The sequence below is a fragment of the Nomascus leucogenys genome, chromosome 4, assembly GCF_006542625.1.
Source record: "Nomascus leucogenys isolate Asia chromosome 4, Asia_NLE_v1, whole genome shotgun sequence".
Lineage (NCBI taxonomy): Eukaryota > Metazoa > Chordata > Mammalia > Primates > Hylobatidae > Nomascus > Nomascus leucogenys.
The window spans coordinates 30518615-30539520 of NC_044384.1; the positions used below are offsets into that span (position 1 = coordinate 30518615).

A 20906-nucleotide genomic window follows, 5' to 3' on the forward strand; every position below is an offset into this window, starting at 1 on the left:
CATATAGGTTACTGATAAATAATTGAGAAAGGTGTTCACTTTAACATTGTTTTCCTATTTAAATTCTTTATTTAATATGATTCCTGTTTATGTAAATAACAACTAATCACTACCAGAGAACGAGGATGGGCACTGACATCTATAGTTTTCTGGTTTCAAAAGGAACACAGAAATTAAACTTCGTTTTGAATAAAAGCTGTCCATGATTTAGATAATAATTTATATCTCTTATCAAGAAAAAAAGTCTTCCTTACAAAGATAGACTTGTATATTCTAGCTTAATAAATATTTACTTTTTGACTGAACAGATTAGATTCTTTAATCTGGGACTGTTTGTTTCTATCTAAATAGCATTGTTATCAGTCTAGAGTTAGGTTTTTCCATACAACAGATCACTTGACAAATAATTAAATACATCTATTATACAAAAGTAAATTGGAATTAAATACTAACATTTATAGTCTAGGTCATGTAATTTCCTCTACCAAAAGTAAGGAAAATATTAACCCTCTCCACTTTAGTATAAACTTTAAAGAATTTCAACAGATTCATGCTTTGAATAAAGTATCTTTTGCTTTCTTTTTTTGCCTTAAGTGGAAATGATGGTGCTGGTAGTAAGAGATTATTTTACTGTTGCTATCTCTGCTGATTAAGAATGAACAAAATATCAAAGCATTTACATACAGAGGAAGTAGTAGATACTTCGTGTTAAACAGACCTTGGGCAATTTACTTTCCCTCAGCTCCCTTCTCTGTAAAATAGGGATAGTAATATCTACCTTATGTTGACAATGATTTCTCTAAAGACCCAATCCTGTATTTGTTGTGTAATAGATACTCTATAGATGGTAACTATAAGCCTATTCATCGTTGTCGTCGTCATCGTCATCATCATCATCATCATCATCACCATCACAACAAAATGACTTTATGGTTTTGACAGACCTGAAGATATATTGTGTGGTAACTATATATTCCAAGTCAAAAGTTGTGACATGGTTTGTAAGCAAATGGTAGAATCACATTAGGTGACATTTTAAGTACTCAGTATATCAAGAAACTTTACAGTAGGTGTCTTAAATTGGACACTGTTCAAACAAATTAGAAATGGGGACACTCTTTAAGCCTAATAGATCTTTATTGAATATTGGTCAAATCTCCTTATCAGTTGTAATTACAGTACAGTGAAACATCTGTGTAACCCAAAGATATTGAGCTTCAGATTTTAAATAACTCATAACAAAATAAAGTTCAGTAATAGTCTCGTACATGAAGGCAGTGAGATCCTTATGGAATGGAAGGAGCACTGGATTGGGAGTCAAAAGACCAGAGTTGTTCTGGCTCTCAGAACGCTTTGTGACTGTGGTCTAGTTGTCACCTCTCTTGTTTTTCATCAACACTCAAAGAAGGGAGCTGGATTACATTGTGAAGATCCCAAATATAATGTAGCAATGCCTTTCAGTGTGCTGTAATGGGAATTAACTGTAGCTTTTGAGCCAGCAGAGGGAGCACGAAGCATGAATTTATGTCTGGGTTTTAGGAAAATGGGGGCATGGTGGGGGGGTTACATGGTTAAACATTAATTACAGTTCTTAAAATAGATTATTTCCTATCAGGTTATGCCCAACTTGATTTGATCTATAATATTATCTGGAGATAATGGCATTCTTACAACTACTGATAGAATTCTACCTCTATAATTATCGGTAGTTATAATAAAGGACTATATTCCAAAAGTACATTTAATCCATGGTTATTTCAGAGGATTACTATCGTTTATTTTCTCTATTGTTAGTGTATTTTTATTAGAAAGAATTATAATTTTATCATTTTGGAAATATTCTGTTGATATTGAAATAACTGGGCTATTTGAAGCCATAAGAATCTTGTGATACCTCATTTATCTAGCATTCTTGGGAATTGTGCAGTTCCACATATTTTCCAAGTAACAAAAGTATGTTTCACTAAAGCACCACCTTAAAAATGTTAAAAAGTATTTGGGATAGAGATCTTGCTATTGCAGACTTTTGTGAGTTTGAAGTAAAGACCTTACACACATTTGAATCTTTTTCTCATTGCTGCGGGATTGTTGATTTGAGCATGTGCTGATGTACTAAACCATAGTGGAATTCTGAGTTTGCTCCTTCTTTGATGTTGAGGCCCATTTTTCTCTTTTTGGTCACACTACTCTTAGATTTTTCCCATTTCCACATATTCCCATTCTGGTTTTCCTTTCTTCTTTGTTGCTTTTATTATTTAGAAGCTTTAGCTGAGGAAGCCAGTAACTGAGCTTTCTGAGAACTGTGTTAAATTAAGACTCTAATTTAAGGCCTAAGGAGTTAAATCCATGGCTTTCCTATGGGCATTGATAACAACTTCATTCATGGAAATTGTTCTCTCTTTGTGGTTTCTGTTTATGTATTAAGAGGTTGGAAAGGGGGCTACTTCTTTATTCAGGATGAATCACAGTAGAGGTGGGTTTTTTATGAAGTTACTGTAAATATATGATTGGTTTTGTGGTTTTTTTAAAAAGTAGTTTTAGAACTTTAACTCAAAGAATATCTTATCCATCAGTCAGTAGATATTTTATTTAAAAGGAAAATGAGGGATCATTAACCAACTGAAACCATTGGCATATACAGGAGACATTGTGGAAGTGTTAAAAGAAGAAAAGAGGAATGGACATCTGTGCCCTTGAACTTGTATTCGCATAAGAAATGAGACAAACATACAAACAAAAGATAAAGGAAGACATGGGAAAAATGTGTAGGACAAGTATAAATTAATAATTAGGTACACAAAGATCAAAAGGAAGTTGAAATAAATGGATAAAGCTTTTACAGACATAAGATTTTTTTATAGTGATGAAGCTAATAAGTGTTGAAAAAAGGCATTTACCAGTAAAGACCTATAATTCCAGTTAAGACTTCCTGTTCCTATGGCCATCCCAAAGACTAATTATATTCACTAAATTAAGATTAAGGGCTAAGCAGAAAAGAAATTTCAAAGTTCCAGTTGGGATTCTCAAATTAAGGGTCCAACACCTGGGAAATATTTTGGCTATCAATTGTGTTATAACGTAGTTATAGGTACTCTGCAGCATTTCCCCAAAGTTAGCAGTATCATGTTTCCTGTGACTATCTTTGTAAAATCGGACATATAGTAAACATGCTTTATTTGGTAGGTTTCCCCTGAGAGGAAATTTCTTTACACTTAGGAAGTGCCTTATGACCTGTGATAATAATAACTTCTACACTGCCATCCTGGCTCCTCTTGCGCTCACTGTGAGGTCATTCCACTTTCCAAATGAATTTTCTCATTCAGTGTTATTTCGATCCCAATTATTCCCATAAATTAGTGACACTGTGCCATGGGATTTTTTAAAAACTGGACAGATTTGCTATTTCCTTGGCGTGCAGTTTTCTCAAGAGACTAAGAAAGGGTCACCGAAAAAGACAACCAAACTTCTTTCAAGTCAGAAAATCTCTTTCTTTACAGAATATAATTTTCTAATAGAGAAGAGAAAATACCATAAGACTTCTAACAAGACTGATATCTTTAGAATTGCATACTAATTATACAAAATTAGTCTTTCATTGTAATTTAGTTTATAAAGGATATACATTTTTAAAATACATTATCCATGAAATATGTATAAAAGGAGTAAAGTGCTTTTGAGATAAATTACCAATTTTTAATTTTGTAATTTTTGCTAAATAACATTTCTAACCAAAGCTAGTCAAAATTGGAAAGAAGCCAAGCACAGTGGCTCACACCTATAATCCCAGTACTTTGGGAGGCTGAAGTGGGAGGATCATTTGAGGCCAGGAGTTCGAGACCAGTGCGGGCAACAAAGCAAGACCTCATCTCTGCAAAAAAAAAATAGCCGGGCTTGGTGACACGTGCCTGTTGTCCCAGCTATTCAGGAGGCTGAAGCTGGAGAATCACTTGGGTCCAGAAGCTTGAGGCTATCATGAGCTATGATCGCACCACTGTACTCTAGCCTGGTCAACAGAATGAGACCCTGTTTCTTTAAAAAAAAAAATTTTTTTTGAAAAAAAATATGCTTATGTTAAAAACACAAATGAAATTTGCATGAATGTTTTTGTGGAAAATGAAAATAATTGTCTTTAAGCTAATGTTAGATTCCCTTATTTCAGTCTCTTATAAATTTGGTAGTATAGTTACCAGAGTGTATATTGACAGATTGTATATTTTATCCATTATTTTCAACATATTTTATCAGTAATAATTTTTGTAACATCATTTTTTAAGTTGTTAGCCATCTTTCAGTTTTCTTTCTATGTCTTCCATATTTTGACTTCAGTTACCTTAGCTAGGGGAAATTCAATTCCTGAGTTTCAGCATTTTTTTTAAGAAACATTGTTTAGTCCAATACTTTGCCATGTTGTATGACTAGTTATTATTGGGTTTACATATAATTTTCGATTATGCAGTCATACCATGAAGATCATACTGAATGTTGTACTATAATTTTGAGTTCTTGCTAAGATACATTATGTGTTTTTAGGATTCTAGGATTGGCTTCTCCAGTTATAATGCAGGGTGTGCCCTTTTGGTGGGAACCTCTTTCACTAAATATCACACATATATTTCTTTGTCTTTTGCTTTTACTATATATAGAGTTTTTGAAGAAGATGAGTTACTGTGTTTTCTTTATAGTGTTGAAATATGGAGCAGTAGGTTCTACTAGAACATGTGTGGTGCTTAGTGTACTGATGGACACATCTGTTGTCCATGCATTATGCTGTGTACTGCTAGTCACAAGACATTTGCATTTTAACAAGCATTACTTGACAGTCAGCAAGCTGGTGGTGCTGAGTTTTGTTATTTTGTTCTCCACCTTTTATGCCATAAAATCAACACCATTTTAGCTCTTGTCCTGGATGGAAATGAATTTTAAGCTAGTTATTATAAACCTAAAATAATGTTTATGGTTATTAAGGCAATTAAATGTGAATGAATGGGCAGTTTACCCTGCCCTAACCTTGCTTCTTTGTATAAATATCAGTGTTCTTAGCAAAGATTGTTATGTAATTAGTCTTTCCTTCATTTTAACTTTTGGTCCTTAAAGATAAGATTTTTAAACTAAAATCAGCTAAGACTGCTTGTTTCTGATTTTGTAAGGCAAGAATACCGACGTCATTGCAGTTTCTTTTATTGGAGTAAGAACGATAGAAAAGAAGATAAATCATCAATTGGTAGTAAGCATATTTTAGACCATGTTGTGTGCAGAACACTGTCCAAGGATCTACAATCAAGGCCTTAAATGAACTTGGCATTTGGAAAAATACATGTTTACAGTACAAATATGCATTACACTTGTGTGTAGCAGTTTAAGAGCAACTATAAAGCCACATATTAAAGCAAACAAATAATTAAGATGACATAATTTGATAGAGAAAAAAAGCTTGGGAAGTTACTATTTCTATTATAATCTGCAAGTAAAAAGAGACAAGTTTCATAACATGAATTTGTTCTGTCTTCGTCGGCTTTAATGATTTTTTTTTTGTTATGGTGTATTAATCCTCACATGTTTTCCATATTTGTTAGAACCATCGTTATCTGTCCCTTTCTCCTTCAGCCTTTTACCTCAGTTCTCTCTCTCTGTCTCAGCTTAAGTTCACTTCATTCTCTCTTCTTGCACATGGGTTTTCTCTGTGAAGCTAAGCGTGACCATAGCCAACTCCAGGATTACGTCTTTACAATCTTCTAACGAGAGAGAAAAAGCAGCTTTCTCACCCTTTCTAGTTAGTAAAATCCTAGGGAATATTTCCAGCTGGCTCAACTAGAGCTTATATTCATTGACCAATCTTTGTGACTCAGGGAATGAGCCTGTGTCATAATCTCACTTTTTTCAGGAAAGTAGTTTCTGTTCCTGAAAGTAGGGGGTGAGAGTGAATCATATTGGACTGGAAAAAAAATAGCCATCTTAATTAATAAATCTCCATATAAGAGATAATGAAGTGGTGTAATGAGTCCATGGTCTAGACTCGGATTACCAGGCTGTGAATTCTAGCTCTTCCATTTATGAATAGTATAGTCCTTGGCAAGTTAATTACTTCTGTATGTCATCACTTATAATGTGATGTTAATAGTAATACTGTCTTCATTAAGGAGTTGTATATTTAGTTAACAAATATAAAAGGTTAGAGAGATGTGTGGCATAGAGCACATTCTCAGTAAGTGCTAGCTGCCATCATTCTAATTATCTACATCATCATCATACAAACAGATACCATTGGGACCCATCTTAGGAATGTAAATCTGGTTTAACATGCCATAATCTATCAGTATAATCCACTACTTTATTAGACTTAAAAAGAAAACCATATGGTCATCTCAGTAGGTACAGAAAAAGCATTTGACAAAATTCAATGGCCATTTATGAAAAGAAATGAAACCAGCTTTCACGTAACAAGGAATAGAGGGAATTTCTTCAACCTGACAAAGAGCATTGATGAAAACCTTACAGCTAAAATCATACTTAGTGAAAAATGATACTTTTCCCCTAAGATCAGGAAAATAGCAAGAATATGTACTCCGACCTTTATTCAGTATTGTACTATAGGTCCTAGCCAGTGCCATAAGTCAAGAAACAGAAATTTTTAATATCCAGATTGGAAAAGAAGATTTAGAACTATCTTTTAAATTCTATTAACTATTCAGCTATTTGCACAAGACATGAATATGTGTTTTAAAAGTCCTAATGAATCTACAAGAAACCTACCAGAATTGCTAAATGAGTTTAGCAGGATCATAGGACACAAAAAGGTCAGTATATAACAATTTTATTGTTGAATTTACTGTTAAATTTGTTATTGTCAGTATATAGCAAAGTTATTTCTACATTCTTGCTATGAACAGTCAGTAATTGAAAAATAATGCCATTTACGGCAGCATCAAAAATATGAAATAAGAATAGACTTAAAATACATTCAAGACCTTGTACACTGAAAACTATAAAACATTGCTGAAAGAAATTAAGGAAGACCTAAATAAACAGGGTGATTTTATCCTCATGGATTAGAGACATAGTTTTGTTAAGATCCTGAAACTGATCTCTACATTGAACACAATCCTAATCAAAACCTTTCCAGGTGATTTGGTAGAAAATGACAAGTTGATTCAATATTATACAAAGGACCTAGAGTAGCCAAAAGCAATTTTGACAAAGCCTAAGTTGGAAGACTCACACTACCTGATTTCAAGATTTACTATAAAGCTGGTGTAATCAAGACAGTGGGATAATAGTGTATGACAGATTTATGGACCAATGGAATTGAATAGAATCAAGAAATAGACCAGTGCATATATGCTCAGTGAAATTTCAACAAGGGTGCCAAGGTAATTTAAGGGGGAAAGGATAATCTTTTCAACAAATGGTACTGGAACAATTAAATAGCTATATGCACAAATTAAAAAAAAACACCCAAACCAATTAAATAAATTGTGACTCTTCATGCCATATACACGTATTAACACAAAATGGATCATAGGCATAAATATAAGAACTAAAACTATAAAACTTAAAACTTAACTATAAAACTATAGAAGAAATCATAGAAAATCTTTGGGATCTTGGATTAGGCAAAGATTTCTTAGGACATAAAAAACAAACCATTTTTTAAAAATGTGATGAACTGATGAATTTCATCAAATTTAAATTTTTTGCTCTTCAAAAGACACTGTTTTTTGAAGAAAATGAAAAAGACAAACTGCCCCACTACCACCACCCACAGGCCATAGACTGGGAGAAAATATTTACGAAACTTATACCTGATAAAGAACTTCTATCCAGAATATATAAAGAACTCTTACAACTCAAGGAGAAGAAAAACAACCCATTGTTTTAAATGGGCAAAGATTTGAATAGACACTTCGCCAAAGACAACATATGAGCACTAGAAAACTCCTTTGGAAACTGCAAATTAAAACCACAGAGAAAATTACTTCACACCCACTAAAATGGCTAAAGTTAAAAAGACTGAAATGCCAAGTGTTAGCAAGAATGTGCAATGGTTCAGCAGTTTCTTATAGAGTGAAACAAATAACATACAATCCAGCAATCCTACTCATAGGTATTTTTTCAAGAGAAATGAAAACATATGTTCACACAAAAACCTGTACAACTGTTTACAGCAGCCTTCTTCATAATAGACCAACACTGATAAATAAAGAAATCGAGGCACGTCTGTGCAATGGAAAACTACTCAGCAATAAAAAGGAATGAATTACTGATATACAAAACAGCATGGATGCATTTGAAAAGCATTATGCTGAGTGATAGATGGCAGACACAAAAGAGTACCTAAGGTATAATTCTATTTGCAGGAAATTTTAGAAAAGGCAAAACTACAGTGACAGGAAGCAGATCAGTGGTTGCCTGGAAGGGTGAGGGGAAGGGTATTGGAGCAGGAGATTGAGTGTAAAAGAGCCCGAGGGAACTTTTTGGGGTAATGGAAATGTTCTGTATTATGATTGTAATGATGGATTACATGAATGTTTACATTTTTCAAAAACATTTTTCATTGCACTGTCTACTTAAAATTTGTGAGTTTTATTATATAAAGATTATTTCTCAGTAAAGCTGATTAAAACTAAGGTAACCAGTAGCATAGGGCTGTCATTAAGGACCACCAGTGGTTCAGAAGCAGGGAGAGCACAGGTTTGAGAAATCTTTCCCAGAGGGTGTGGAATCGGTGGTATGGGGGCTGTAAGGACTTGTAGAAGAGGAGGAAGGAGGGGTGTCTACACGTAGAGGGAATCAGTGTCTACAGATGAGAGCATGACACTTGGTGTGAGATTTGGTTTCTAGCTCCCACTCCACCTCTAATAATTTTAATAGTTTTTTTGTTTTTTTTGTTTTTACATTTTAGTAGCTCTTTAGGATTTATAAAGAACTTTTGTATTCACTACACAACGTAAATTTGATCACGGGTCAAGTACCTAACTCTACATCTAGGTTTCTTTATCTGTAAATCATCTGCTCCCAGGTCTTTTGTGGAGTTCAGTTACTTCTCTTTTCCCCCATGACTGCTGTTACTAGTGTATTAGAGGAAGAACTGAGGCATGGAGAGAGAGGTTGGCTGAGAGTTGTAAGGATTGGTAGGGCTCTCGTAGGAAACGTCTGAAACTTTCAAAGACAGAACCTCCACACCCCCTCCCAGTAAGTGACCTTTCTGTGATGTGTCCCCTTTCCCTTCGGAGCATTACTCTAGCACTCTGCTCCCCAGCAGTGTTCAACTTCTTAAAAATCTACACCTATTTTCTGTACTTCCTCACATCCTACTTATTTCTCAAGCGCTGCAGTCCAGCTTCCGCGTCCTCCTCCCCTCTGACAGTGGATAAAGTTGCCACTGATTTGTTTCCTTGTGCCAAATCCAGTGACTTCGTTTTTTGTGTTTTTTTGTTGTTGGGTTTTGTTTTTGTTTTGTTTTGTTTTTTTGGTAAATCCTACTTTACTATTTGACAGCTTTTAACAGTGACGATTATTTCCTCCTTAAAATTGTTCTCTTGGCTTCCAGAACGTCTTTCTTTCCCAGTTCTTCTCCTACTTCTTATTTAAGTGACCCTTTCTGGCCTCTGTTCACCCTTTCAGTCTTGGTGTTTCCCACAGTTGCTTTTTTTTTTTTTTTTTTTTCTTTTTGAGACAGAGTCTCGCTTTGTTGCCCAGGCTAGAGTGCAGCACTTGAGAATCTCAGCTCACTGCAACCTCTGCCTCCTGGGTTCAAGCGATTCTCCTGCCTCAGCCTCCTGAGTAGCTGGGATTACAGGCACGTGTCACCGCACCCAGCTAGTTTTTGTATTTTTAGTAGAGATGGAGTTTCACCATGTTGGTCAGGCTAGTCTCAAATTCCTGATCTCGTGATCCACCCGCCTATGCCTCCCAAAGCGCTGGGATTACAGGTGTGAGCCACCACTCCCGACCTCCTACAGTTCTTTCTCACATTACACAATATCCTTGGGTGATCACCTCCACTTTTGTGATTGCAGCTGATGCAAATAACCTAAAATTTCTCCTCCCCTCTCTTCTGAGCACCAAATTAGTATTTCTAAACTGCCCGTCTGCTTCTTTCTGACCATCTCCACCTGTTGTTCCTGAGCACCTGTAGGTTTCCTAGAAGATTTGTTAAGAGCACAGAATCTAGAGCCAGCAATGCTCGCATTGACTCCTGACTCCACCACTTAGCTGTGTGCCTGGGCAAATTACTCTCTCTGGTTCAATTCCATCATCTATTTACAAAAGGGGGAGGGAGAATGGATAATGGTAGGACCTACCTCACATGGTTGTTAGATGGACAGCACCTGATATATAACTCATAACTGCTGTTACTGTTATTAATTTCTTTTTCTTCCTGAGCACTCTCCCTCCCTTTCAACTTATTTGTATTCCTAGCATGTCAGTCACCTTATCAGCTAGCCACTGTGTTTCCCAAGTTAGAGACCTCAGTCAGCCCTGATTCCCTTCTTTCCCTCTGCATGCTGTCTCTGCCTTCCACATAGCTCCCATTTGCTTTAAGACCTCCTCATTCTCTTTATTTGGATAATATGGACATTTCTTAAAGGTTCTGTTTCTACTCTTGTTCACTTGTCATCTCCTGTCCATCCTTTTCTCCAGGAGCAGAGGAGTCTTTCTAAAACAAATAGAATTTTATACACTTGGCCCACATTGCTCAGGTCAGTGGTTTTCAACCTTCGGTTCTAGGAGCCCTGAAGTTCCATGGTAGGGAATCTGTGGCCACCATAGATGGCAGGGCATAGGAAGGAGGCTCAGGACATAGATGCACAAGGAGTAATCTGCCATCCTTACTGCTGAGCCCTGCCTCCCACCTCATACCTCAATACCAAACACAGCAGCTTTGCCTTGATTACTTTATCATATTGTAGTCCTGCTTTCATAGAACACCTCTGGCTTTCAGGATAAAGTCCAAGGTCTGAGAGAGACCTAAGAGACAGTTGATAAGCCATCCTCACTGCTACCCAGCCTCATTGCTGTGCTATGCTGTGTACTCAACACTTGATGCACATGCAGAGCTGTTTCCCCCACCCACAGGACTGGTATTTCTCTGCCCATTTTGCCTGATTTGCTAAGCTGACTCCTAATTGTTTCTTAAGATGCAGTGCAGGCATCATCTCCCAAAGTGATTTCCTGTTTCTCCCTTCAGGTGCAGTTGGGCAGTCCTCACCTGTGTTCCCCTAACATTCCATGTTCACCTCCAGTCTATTTAGGCATGTCCTTTCTCACCTGACTGCGCCCTCTGGGGAGGCAGGACAGAAACTGTGTTGCTTTTGCTTTCACATTGCCTGGCACATACTAGGCCCTGGGTAAATATTTGACTCACTATCTGTCTCAATGGCTGAGCAAGATGAAATGCAGACCTCTTAGCATGGTCCATGTGGCCTTTTTATTTGGCCCCTCTTGTCTTACCGGCTTCATTTCTTGCCACTTCTCACCCCTGTGAGTTTTCTCTATTCTTGCCTTATAAGCTATGGATATTTCCTTGAAATCTCCCAGTGCCTTTCTAAACACTTTCCCCCTTCTGAATTACTCTTCCTCCTCCTTTGCTTTTCCAAATAGCAAGTCCTCTAACCTTCAAGGCCACAGTCAAGATAGATTTCCTCTGTGGAATGCACCTAATCTTCCCCCTGTTCTTCCACAGCGCTGTCTTCAGACCCATGGCATTCTCTGATTTCAGTATTGTAGATTTTTTTTTTTTTCCTCATCCCAGTAGACCTGAGTTCCTTGGGGGCGGGAAGCCATGTCTCTTTCATTATTTTGTAAGACTGATGTTCCATTAGCTTCTCACTCCGAATAGAGTAAAAGTCCAGGGCTTTTGATGTGCCATAAAGCAGCCCTTCACAGTCTGGCTTCAAACTGTCTTCATTCTGGTGTCATCTCCTGCCACCATCTGTGCACCCTACACTACAGCCATTTCCACCAGCTTGTGATTTTCTCAGCGTGTTCCCGTTTGGACTGACCACACTTATTCTGTTTACATGCTGCTTTCTTTTGTGAAATGCTGTCGTTGGCAGGGGCTCTGTTTTCTTTAGGATAGCATGTTCTTTTTATCAGATTTTTAAAATGTTATATAATACTTCCTGCATACACAAAAACTAGAGCAATATACCACTGTCTCATGTATGTATCCAGTGTTACCAAAAGAACATTTTATATCTACTGTATATGTGTCCATATATATATATATAGAGAGAGAGAGAGAGAGAGAGAGCGCGAATACTCATGTGAGAGCTGGACTCCCTTTTTCCTCCTTCCTCAGAGAACAGTGGCTATCCTAAATGTAGGATTTATCATTTCCACATATATTTGATGTTATTAATATATTTTATCTGTAAATGGTATGTAATATTGTTTTCCACATTAAAAACATAAAATCAGCTTGTTCATATTTTCTAAGGATTCCTGCCTATTTTTTACTCAACATTGTTTTTGAGATTTATTCATATTCATACATGTAGCATTAGATAATTTTAAATTGCTGTATAATATTTCCTTGTATAAATATCCCACAGTTTATTTACCCATTCTGTTCTTGATTAGTGTTTTGGCTGTTTTCATTTTTTAAATTTGTAATGAACATTCTTATGCAAAAAGAAAAAACTAGTCTTTTTCAAATTTTAAAAAAGTATTCTAGCAAATAGATCCCAGCGAAGTGAATATTAAGCTAACTTAAAGATCATTTTTATTTTTAAGACTGATTTTTAAAATCAAATTTATCCATTTACATACAAACATCATATATCTTTATTACTTATTCTGATTAGCATTAAACTAGGGGATAAGTTGAATGCAAAGCTTTAAGCAAAAGTTACTCTTTTCACTCAGCAGTTTGCAAGTCATGTCTCATATACATTTTGCCTTAAAAATGTTAAATAAAAGCCAAAATTAGAATGTTTAAATAAAACTTTGAAAGCACTTGCTATAAGATTTTAGTAAAATGCCTGTTAAATTGTATGATAGTAACCAAGTAAGTGTGAATTCTCTGTTTCTCTTTGATGGAGAGCTGAATGTGACCTCAAATGATCTATTCTTACAGAGAATTTCTTAAAGATAGCTAGAAGCAGTATCCACAACTTCTTGGGGTATACCATTTCAACATTTATGTCCTTAGTAGTAAAATTTTCCATTATGCTCAACCAAAATATCTCATGTTTGAATTGAAGCTCACTTCCTTGTTTGGTGTCCTACTAGCAAGCAAAACAGAGTGTTCATACTCTCTTTTAAAATCAATAAACAAACAAACTAGCCTTTCTTCTCCAAAAGAAACAGTTTCAAGTGTTTTTTGCTCTGGTCCCTAGGACTGTTTAATAATTTTCTTAAATTGATGATGAAAGTTACTATAGATCACCTCTATTGTTCTCTGATAGTGCACTAATAGGGGACACACGTGCACACACACACACACACACACACACACACACACACGGAATGTGAGAATGAACATCCCAGGTTTGCTGAACTCAAGAAGCACCTCCTGAGTTCTTATTTTTTCTTCAACTCAGCAGAGTATGCTGCTGTGCTTCACTTGTTCCATGTCTTCTTCCTAACACCAAGAAGCTCACTTCTTTCAGGCGTATTTATTGCTTTTCTTTTTTTGTTTGGGTAGCCAGTTTATGTTTTTGAGTCTTGCCACACCTTGTGCAAGAATTGACTACCCAAAGTTCTTTTAGTCTCAAAAAACTTCTGAAATTCCATTTATTCCAGAAAATATACTGCAACCAATTAGAAGTATATTACTGATTTCCTTCTGTATGCATTTCCATGTAAACATGTCTTGTAAACAATCCCAATTTTTTTACCTTTCTTTTTTTTGCATCTCCTGCAAAATAATTTACATACTTGAAAATATGGACCCCCTAATGCAGTTCAGTATTATGTTCAGTTACTCTTCCTCAGCAGTTTTGCCTCAGGCAATTTATCCTAAAGATAGTCTCACTCAGGCATGCTAAAACTTATTTATAAGGGTGTTCATTTCAATGCTGTTTATAATATAAAAATTTGGAAACAATTGCAGTGAGTAATAATGGACTAAATAAATTACGGTATATCCATATCCTTTGATATCAAGTAACAGTAAACACTCATGTGTTTGTTGAATGAATTAAGGAATATATTGTTAGATGGACAAAGTGCAAGGTACAGCATGGTATATATTTCACGGAATAAAAAAGATGGATATATATGTTTACAGTATGCATTTGTTTACATGTATTAATGCATATAACATTTCTGGAATCATACACAATAAACTTAATATTAGTTATCAGTGGGTCATGGGAATAATGGTGAGTGGAAAGTATGGTGTTTACTGTTAACCTTAAAAAGGAAAGATAAAGCAAAACTAAACCTCAAATGGAGAAGACCCAGAAAAATAAAATGATTGGAAAAAAGTGTGTGTGCCCTTATGTACTGAATTCTGTTTTCTACTTCTTGTATAGTACCTCCATTCCAATTTTCATGCTCTCTCCTACTTTTGCCTCTGTGCTTTGCCTTCTATTTGGAAGTGCCTTTTATTCTCTCTTGCACAGATAACTCTTTCTTCTTTTTCAAGACATTGTATAGGGCCTAAGCTGACCTTCATGAAACTTCACTGGAGTATTTCATTTCAAATAAATCGTTTGTTCAGATATATCCTCAGCATGTAACCAGTATCATAAAATTTCATACTTATTCATTCAGTAATTATTTCATGTAATTATTTTTCTTCCCACTTTAAGTATAAACGTACTTAATATTCATTGCTTCTGTTATGTTTGTTTTGTACAACATCTAACATTACCAATAAATGTTAAGGATTTTTTTTCCTTGATGATATTAGTTGAAATTTAATCTAGAAAGACTACTTAGTGGCCCTGTCTTCAATGGATACCCTTTTTAAACCATCTGAAATAATTACAGATTTTCCTAAATTGATATCTAAATAAATATTTTATTTGTAAAGAGATTACTAAATACTACAGTGAAGTTTTGGCATGAAAAAAATACTACGGGCCATACTTCAGATTTTTATGGAAAGTACATGAAATCAGAATTGCCTTTATTTTTAAGCTGCCATCTATCCCGAAGAAGAATCCTTTCTTTATTAGATACAATAAATTTGATATTGGGATCATATAATTACAATACATATCTCTGAAGTTTTTTTATTAGGCACATAAGTATTTAGGATTGTTATGTTTTCATGGTAAACTGGCTTTCATCATTATAAAATCTCTCTCTTTATCTCTAGTAATAATAATATTGTTCTTAAGCCTACTTTGTCTGAAATTAATATGGCCACTCCAACTTCCTTATGATTAATGTTTTTATAGTATGTCTTTTTTGTATCATTTTGTTCACTTATCTGTATCTTTAAATTTACAAGTGTGTCTCTCTTTTAAATCACACATGGTTGGGTCTCGCTTTTGTATCCAGTCTGAAAATCTCTGACATTTAACTGGAGTGTTTAGTGCATTTATATTTAATGTAAATCAACTGTATTCTTTGAAGACTGTTTGTTTTGCTCTATTAAGGTGCCTCTTACAATAAAGTAATTTGCACTCTAGAGTAGAATAGCCTGACTCCTAAAGCATGGCCTTTCTAAGAATTCAACTGAATGTTCACGTTCATTGATTTTTATCTTCTGGCTGGTTGGAGCTCCAGTATCCCTCAGTCTGTTATGGTCCCCAAAATCTCTGTTTAATTTACAGCTCCTGGGTAGTTGTTTACTGCCATACCTTGTGGAGTCTTGCTCTGTACATTACAGCTTAACATTTATATAAACATTCAAGAAGACACTTGGATTTCTGGACCTGCTTTCTGGAAATTCTCTCCTCTCTAGTATTCTGCCTTGCAAAATGCAGTTGCCACAGCAGTGTTAAATTCCTCTCTCTGTCTTAGCTCAGCACAACACTGCTGTGTACTCTTTGGGTCCCACCTTCCTGGACCATAGTCTGCAATGTTCCTCGAGACAGAAGCTCACCATTATGAGGCTCATCTTTATCTCCCTTTTGTTAGGGATTATAATCCTTTACTTCACATGTTGTATAACATCTGAAAACAGTTGTGTCGTTTTGTTTTTTTTTTTAGTTTTCAGTTAGTGATAGCAGGAGAGTTAGTCCAGTATCAGTTAATCGATCATGGCCAGAAGCAGAAATCTTATAAAACATTTCAAATCATTATTTTTGAGAACTAAAGCTATAATACAGAACCACAGACTCTGTATGACAGTAGAGAAATAATCTTGTCCAACGCACTTTTTCAGAAGATGAGAAGATACACAAGCTCAAGTGACTTGTAGTAGATTGCACTATGAGTTAGTCATAGTCTACACCTCAAGTTTTCTCCACTATTCTTTTCCCTATAGTAATCTTATGAAAAATGCTCCTGTGTTTGAAACATAATTTTAAACTGTCATTAAAAAATTTTTTAGAACTCTTATGATTTAAACATCCTCCCCACTCCTTTTTTCTTACATAAATAGTATTGCTAATCTTGCTGTTAACACAGGCATGAAGAAAGAATCATTTACAAGTATATTTTAGAATAATTGACATGCTGTGGAACTATGTTTCCATAGAAGACAGAAAACAATTCCTTTAATATAATTGGTTTTTTTTGTTTGTTTTTCCAGTTTATTTTCTTTGCTGTCTAAAAAACACAACAAAGTTCTGGAACAAGCCACACAGTCCTTGAGAGGTTCGCTGAGTTCTAATGATGTTCCTCTACCAGATTATGTAAGTAGTTACCTTATTTCATCAATAAAAAATTTTCCTTTCGGCTGGGCGCAGGGGCTCATGCATGTAATCCCAGCACTTTGGGAGGCCGAGGCAGATGGATCACTTGGTCAGGAGTTCAAGACCAGCCTGGCCAACATGGTGAAACCCCGTCTCTACTAAAAATGCAAAAATTAGCTGGGTGTGGTGGTGCACACCTGTAGTCCCAGCTACTTGGGAGGGTGAGGCAGGAGAATCACTTGAATCCGGGAGGCAGAGGTTGCAGTGAGCTGAGATCATACCCCTGCACTGTAGCCTGGGTGACACAGTAAGACTCTGCATCTCAAAAAAATAATAAATAATTATTTCATTGTAAAATTTATAACAACATTACCCCTCTCTTCTCAAAATCTTACTGTGCTGAAAATCTTTGCTGCCTGAGAAACCTCTAATATGCAAATAAAAGAGTGATGTCTCAAATCAAGGGAACAAGTTGTAAATGATTGTTAACAAGTGGTTGAAGAAAATCAACCCTAAACCAATAATTTGTACATAAATAAGAATCTTTATATCTGAGTTGAGAAACCCACTCAAGCTAATAACACAAAAACAAAAGCAGGGGTGATTTTATAGGAAGTATGCAAAGATTCCTCATTGAACTTAAGGGGAGCAAGTACACCTGGATTTCCCAGAGATCTGGAACCTAAAATTGAAAAGCCAATGGGTCTTGTTTTTAGGGTCATTTCGTTTCTGGTCTCTGCTTCCTTTTGCTTCTGCTTTATTCTGCTGCTGCTTTCTACCATCCAGGTTTATCTGTTTGCTTACTTGGACCTAAAACAGCAACCCCAGCCCTTCCTCTTCCTCCCTCCAACCTATAAGCATGTCCTTGTCAGTGCAGTGCTTTTAGCTGTCTTAAAGTCCTCATTCTTAATTCCTGAGAAAGAGAATCTAATTGGCTCTGCTCTCATCAGTATGTGACTCTAGTCTTACCAGACATGGTCAGAAGAGAGCAGCAGTAACATGTGACCTTTGTTCCCTCCACCTTAATGACAAAGAGCTTATTACCAACTGCTACGGTTGAATGTGCCATCCAAAACTGATGTTAAAACTTAATCCCCAGCGTGGCAGTATTGAGAAGTGGGACCTTGAATAGGTGATTGGATCCCTTATAAATGGATTAATGAATTCATGGATCAATAGATTAGTGAGTTAATGGATTAATAGGTTAGCATAGGAGGGGAACTGGTAGCTTTATAAGAAGAGGAAGAGAGACTTGAGCTAGCATGTTAGAATGCATCATGTGATACCCTGCATCATCTTGGGATGCCACAGAGAGTCCCCACTAGCAAGAAGGTTCTCACCAGCTGCATCTCCTTGACCATGGCCTTCCCAGCCTCCATAACTGTATAAATTCCTTTTTCTTTATAAATTACCTAGTTTCAGGTATTCTGTTCTAACTGACAGAAAATGCACTAAGACCACCTGACCTTAGAGGATGCTGATGGAATAGAATAGAAACAGCACAGGGGTGAGCATAATATAATAATAGGAAAGAGAATGTGTTATAAATTTTCTTAAAGTAGCGTGACTACCTGTGACGTTTCTTATATTTTGGAATATGGCTTAGATGAAGATGCTAAAAATTATCTTGCCATTAACCACAGGAGAAGTTCATCAAGTTCTAATAAGGACGGCTCTAAATCTCCAGACAACAATTTAGTGGGTTGGTATTTAGAAACTTTATTAGAGAACTCTTTAATTCTGAGTTTGCAGTGATGATGCATACCAGACAGCTGTAGAGTTAGTTGCCTTGCTTCTTTCCTGTGGTTTGTTTCATTTCTAAATGGTTGTCCTGATATGAGACTGTGGGAACAGTACCCAGTCCAGATATCAGTCAATGATAAACCAAGATAGCTGTGTGCAGCCACAGCCTGACTGGTGCTAGTTTTTTCTCGTGTGTGTGTGTGTATGTGATGTCACAATCGGTCATCCCCTTAAGGTATTAAGTTTATAATTCCAAAATGTATCTTTTAAGATTTTCCTGTTAAGTTGAATATTCTAATTTTTTAATTAGCATAACAGCTCGCTTAATTCTATACTTGCCATACCTGTGATAAGAAAAATATATCTAATAACTGTTTAGAAACCCTATCAGGGCCAGGGTGGCAATAGGGAATTGTGTTTACCAAAAGCTTGAATTTGGGGCATCTGCAAATGTTTTGTTATTTGTAAGCAATTATTATTTGATTTATGTAGTATTTCTGTGCCATTTACTCCACAAAAATGTGTTGAATGTGTATAGTTCTGAAGTTCTGATGTTGCGTTAGTGGGATTCTTCTTTAATCAGAGATCTATAAAATTAATATTTGAGGAAATAGGTCATATTTACTGGTACTTGCCAATCATGGAGGTAATTATGCCATGATAGGACAATTTGAATTTGTAAGAGTCCTGTGAATTCTGCTACTGAAGTTTACAGATTTTAGAGTCACTGATTGAATATTTTCTTCTTGTATAAAATTTTCACTAAGTAAAAATGAATTTCTTAAAGCATCTGCTTCCGAGAATTAGTGGGAAAATTCCATTTGGAATCTGTCATTGACAATCCTTTTTTTTTTTTTTCTTAACATTTATGTGTATGAGACTTTGTAAATCACATTTTTCAAATGGGTTTATGAACTTGAATTTTGCTGCCTTTTCTCAGAGTTAATTGAAGAGAATGGTTAGCACTGATTCAGTAGGAGAGATGACTGTGAATCACTCCTGATATAGACCTGAAAGGTGATTAAACAAACAGCAGTAACCTGAAAAATAAGCACCGTTGTATGTTCTTTCATGATACTTCAATGTTTTATTGGTCATTCCCATTGCTCAAAACACTGCTGTATAAGTGATTTACACATTTGAAACCATTTTCTCTTTTACATTAGTCATTAACTGGGAAAATGAACATGTTCCTTCCTTTTCTTTCGCAGAATTTTTACTTAAGTACCTTTGCCAGTAACCACATAAAATTCTGTGTCCTGGACTAACGCTTTAAACCACTTGTTGGTAAAAGATGAAGAAGGAAAATGAGAAGGTCTTAATGCAGCAGTGGATTCCTAGATGTGTACTTTTTTTTTTTTTTTTGAGACGGAGTCTCACGACGTGTACTTTCTACACCAAGACTGAATGAACTATGTTAGTAGAGTTTGAATAAGTACTTAAAAATAAGGACATGTTTTTCTTCTCACTGTAGTACATAGAGTACTTTCAGTCTACCTAGAGATTTCTAAGTTTATTAAGAAAATGTTTATCCTCATTATACTGTATAATTCACAAATCAGTTGAGTAACAGCATAGAAAGCAAATTCCAAGTTCCAAAAACATTAGTATTAGTACTTTAGTGCAACTGTGTTGGCCTGAACATCTCTGGGGAAACCTGAAACCTTCAACTGAGTTCCAGATAATAAGGAAACTGCCCTGGCTGTTTAAGGGGAAATAAAACAAAAATTGTACTCAAGCCTGTGGGAGGAGAGAATGCCTCTACAGGGGCAATAAGGGAGTTTAAGAAAGCAAGTAAAGTTCCGTTGACTTGGCTTTGCTTTGGTGTTTGTATGATCAGGATTACATAAAATTTAATTCAGTGACTAAAGGGGACAGGAGAGAATTGTTAAAGGAGAATCTTTCAACAGATTTTCTTTAATAAAAATGAACTGAACTTTCAGAGAAGTTTGGTCATATATAACCAAATATGGAACCTGAATATAGAAAATGAAACAAAGATAATAAATGAGTTATGAATGCTTTTTAGACTATAACCATATGAATATTTAAACTATAACCAATGAGGAATATTGTTACTGTACCATATAAGCTTTGTTTGCCTAGTTCCTAATGATTTAACTTTTATTCTAGTTGCAACCATAAGGAACCAAATTATATTGCCCTGTGGTCATCAAATAACTTTAAATCTTTCTGTAGGACTGACTCTACCATCTAACTCCAAAATTGTAGAGATGGAGTCTCACTATATTGCCCAGGCTGGTCTTGAACTCCTGGCCTCGAGTGATTGTCCTGCCTTGTCCTCCCAAGGTGCTAGGATTACAGGCATGAGCCACCGTGCCCTACAGATAGCTTGCTTCTAAACTGTAACTTTCTAAAGAGTAAAAGCCATCCATATGAAATTTA

The 20906-nt window shown here is 35.7% G+C and overlaps 1 protein-coding gene across 4 annotated transcripts in view; it reads left to right on the forward strand.

Annotated features, from left to right (window-relative positions):
• Positions 1 to 20906, forward strand: part of DYM (dymeclin) — a 401308-nt gene that overhangs the window by 266430 nt on the left and 113972 nt on the right. For all 4 annotated transcript variants that reach the window (XM_030810464.1, XM_030810466.1, XM_030810462.1 and 1 more), the window contains one exon: positions 16655 to 16757. In XM_030810464.1, coding sequence (XP_030666324.1) covers positions 16655 to 16757 — 103 coding nt within the window. The remainder of the gene's footprint in view (positions 1 to 16654; positions 16758 to 20906) is intronic.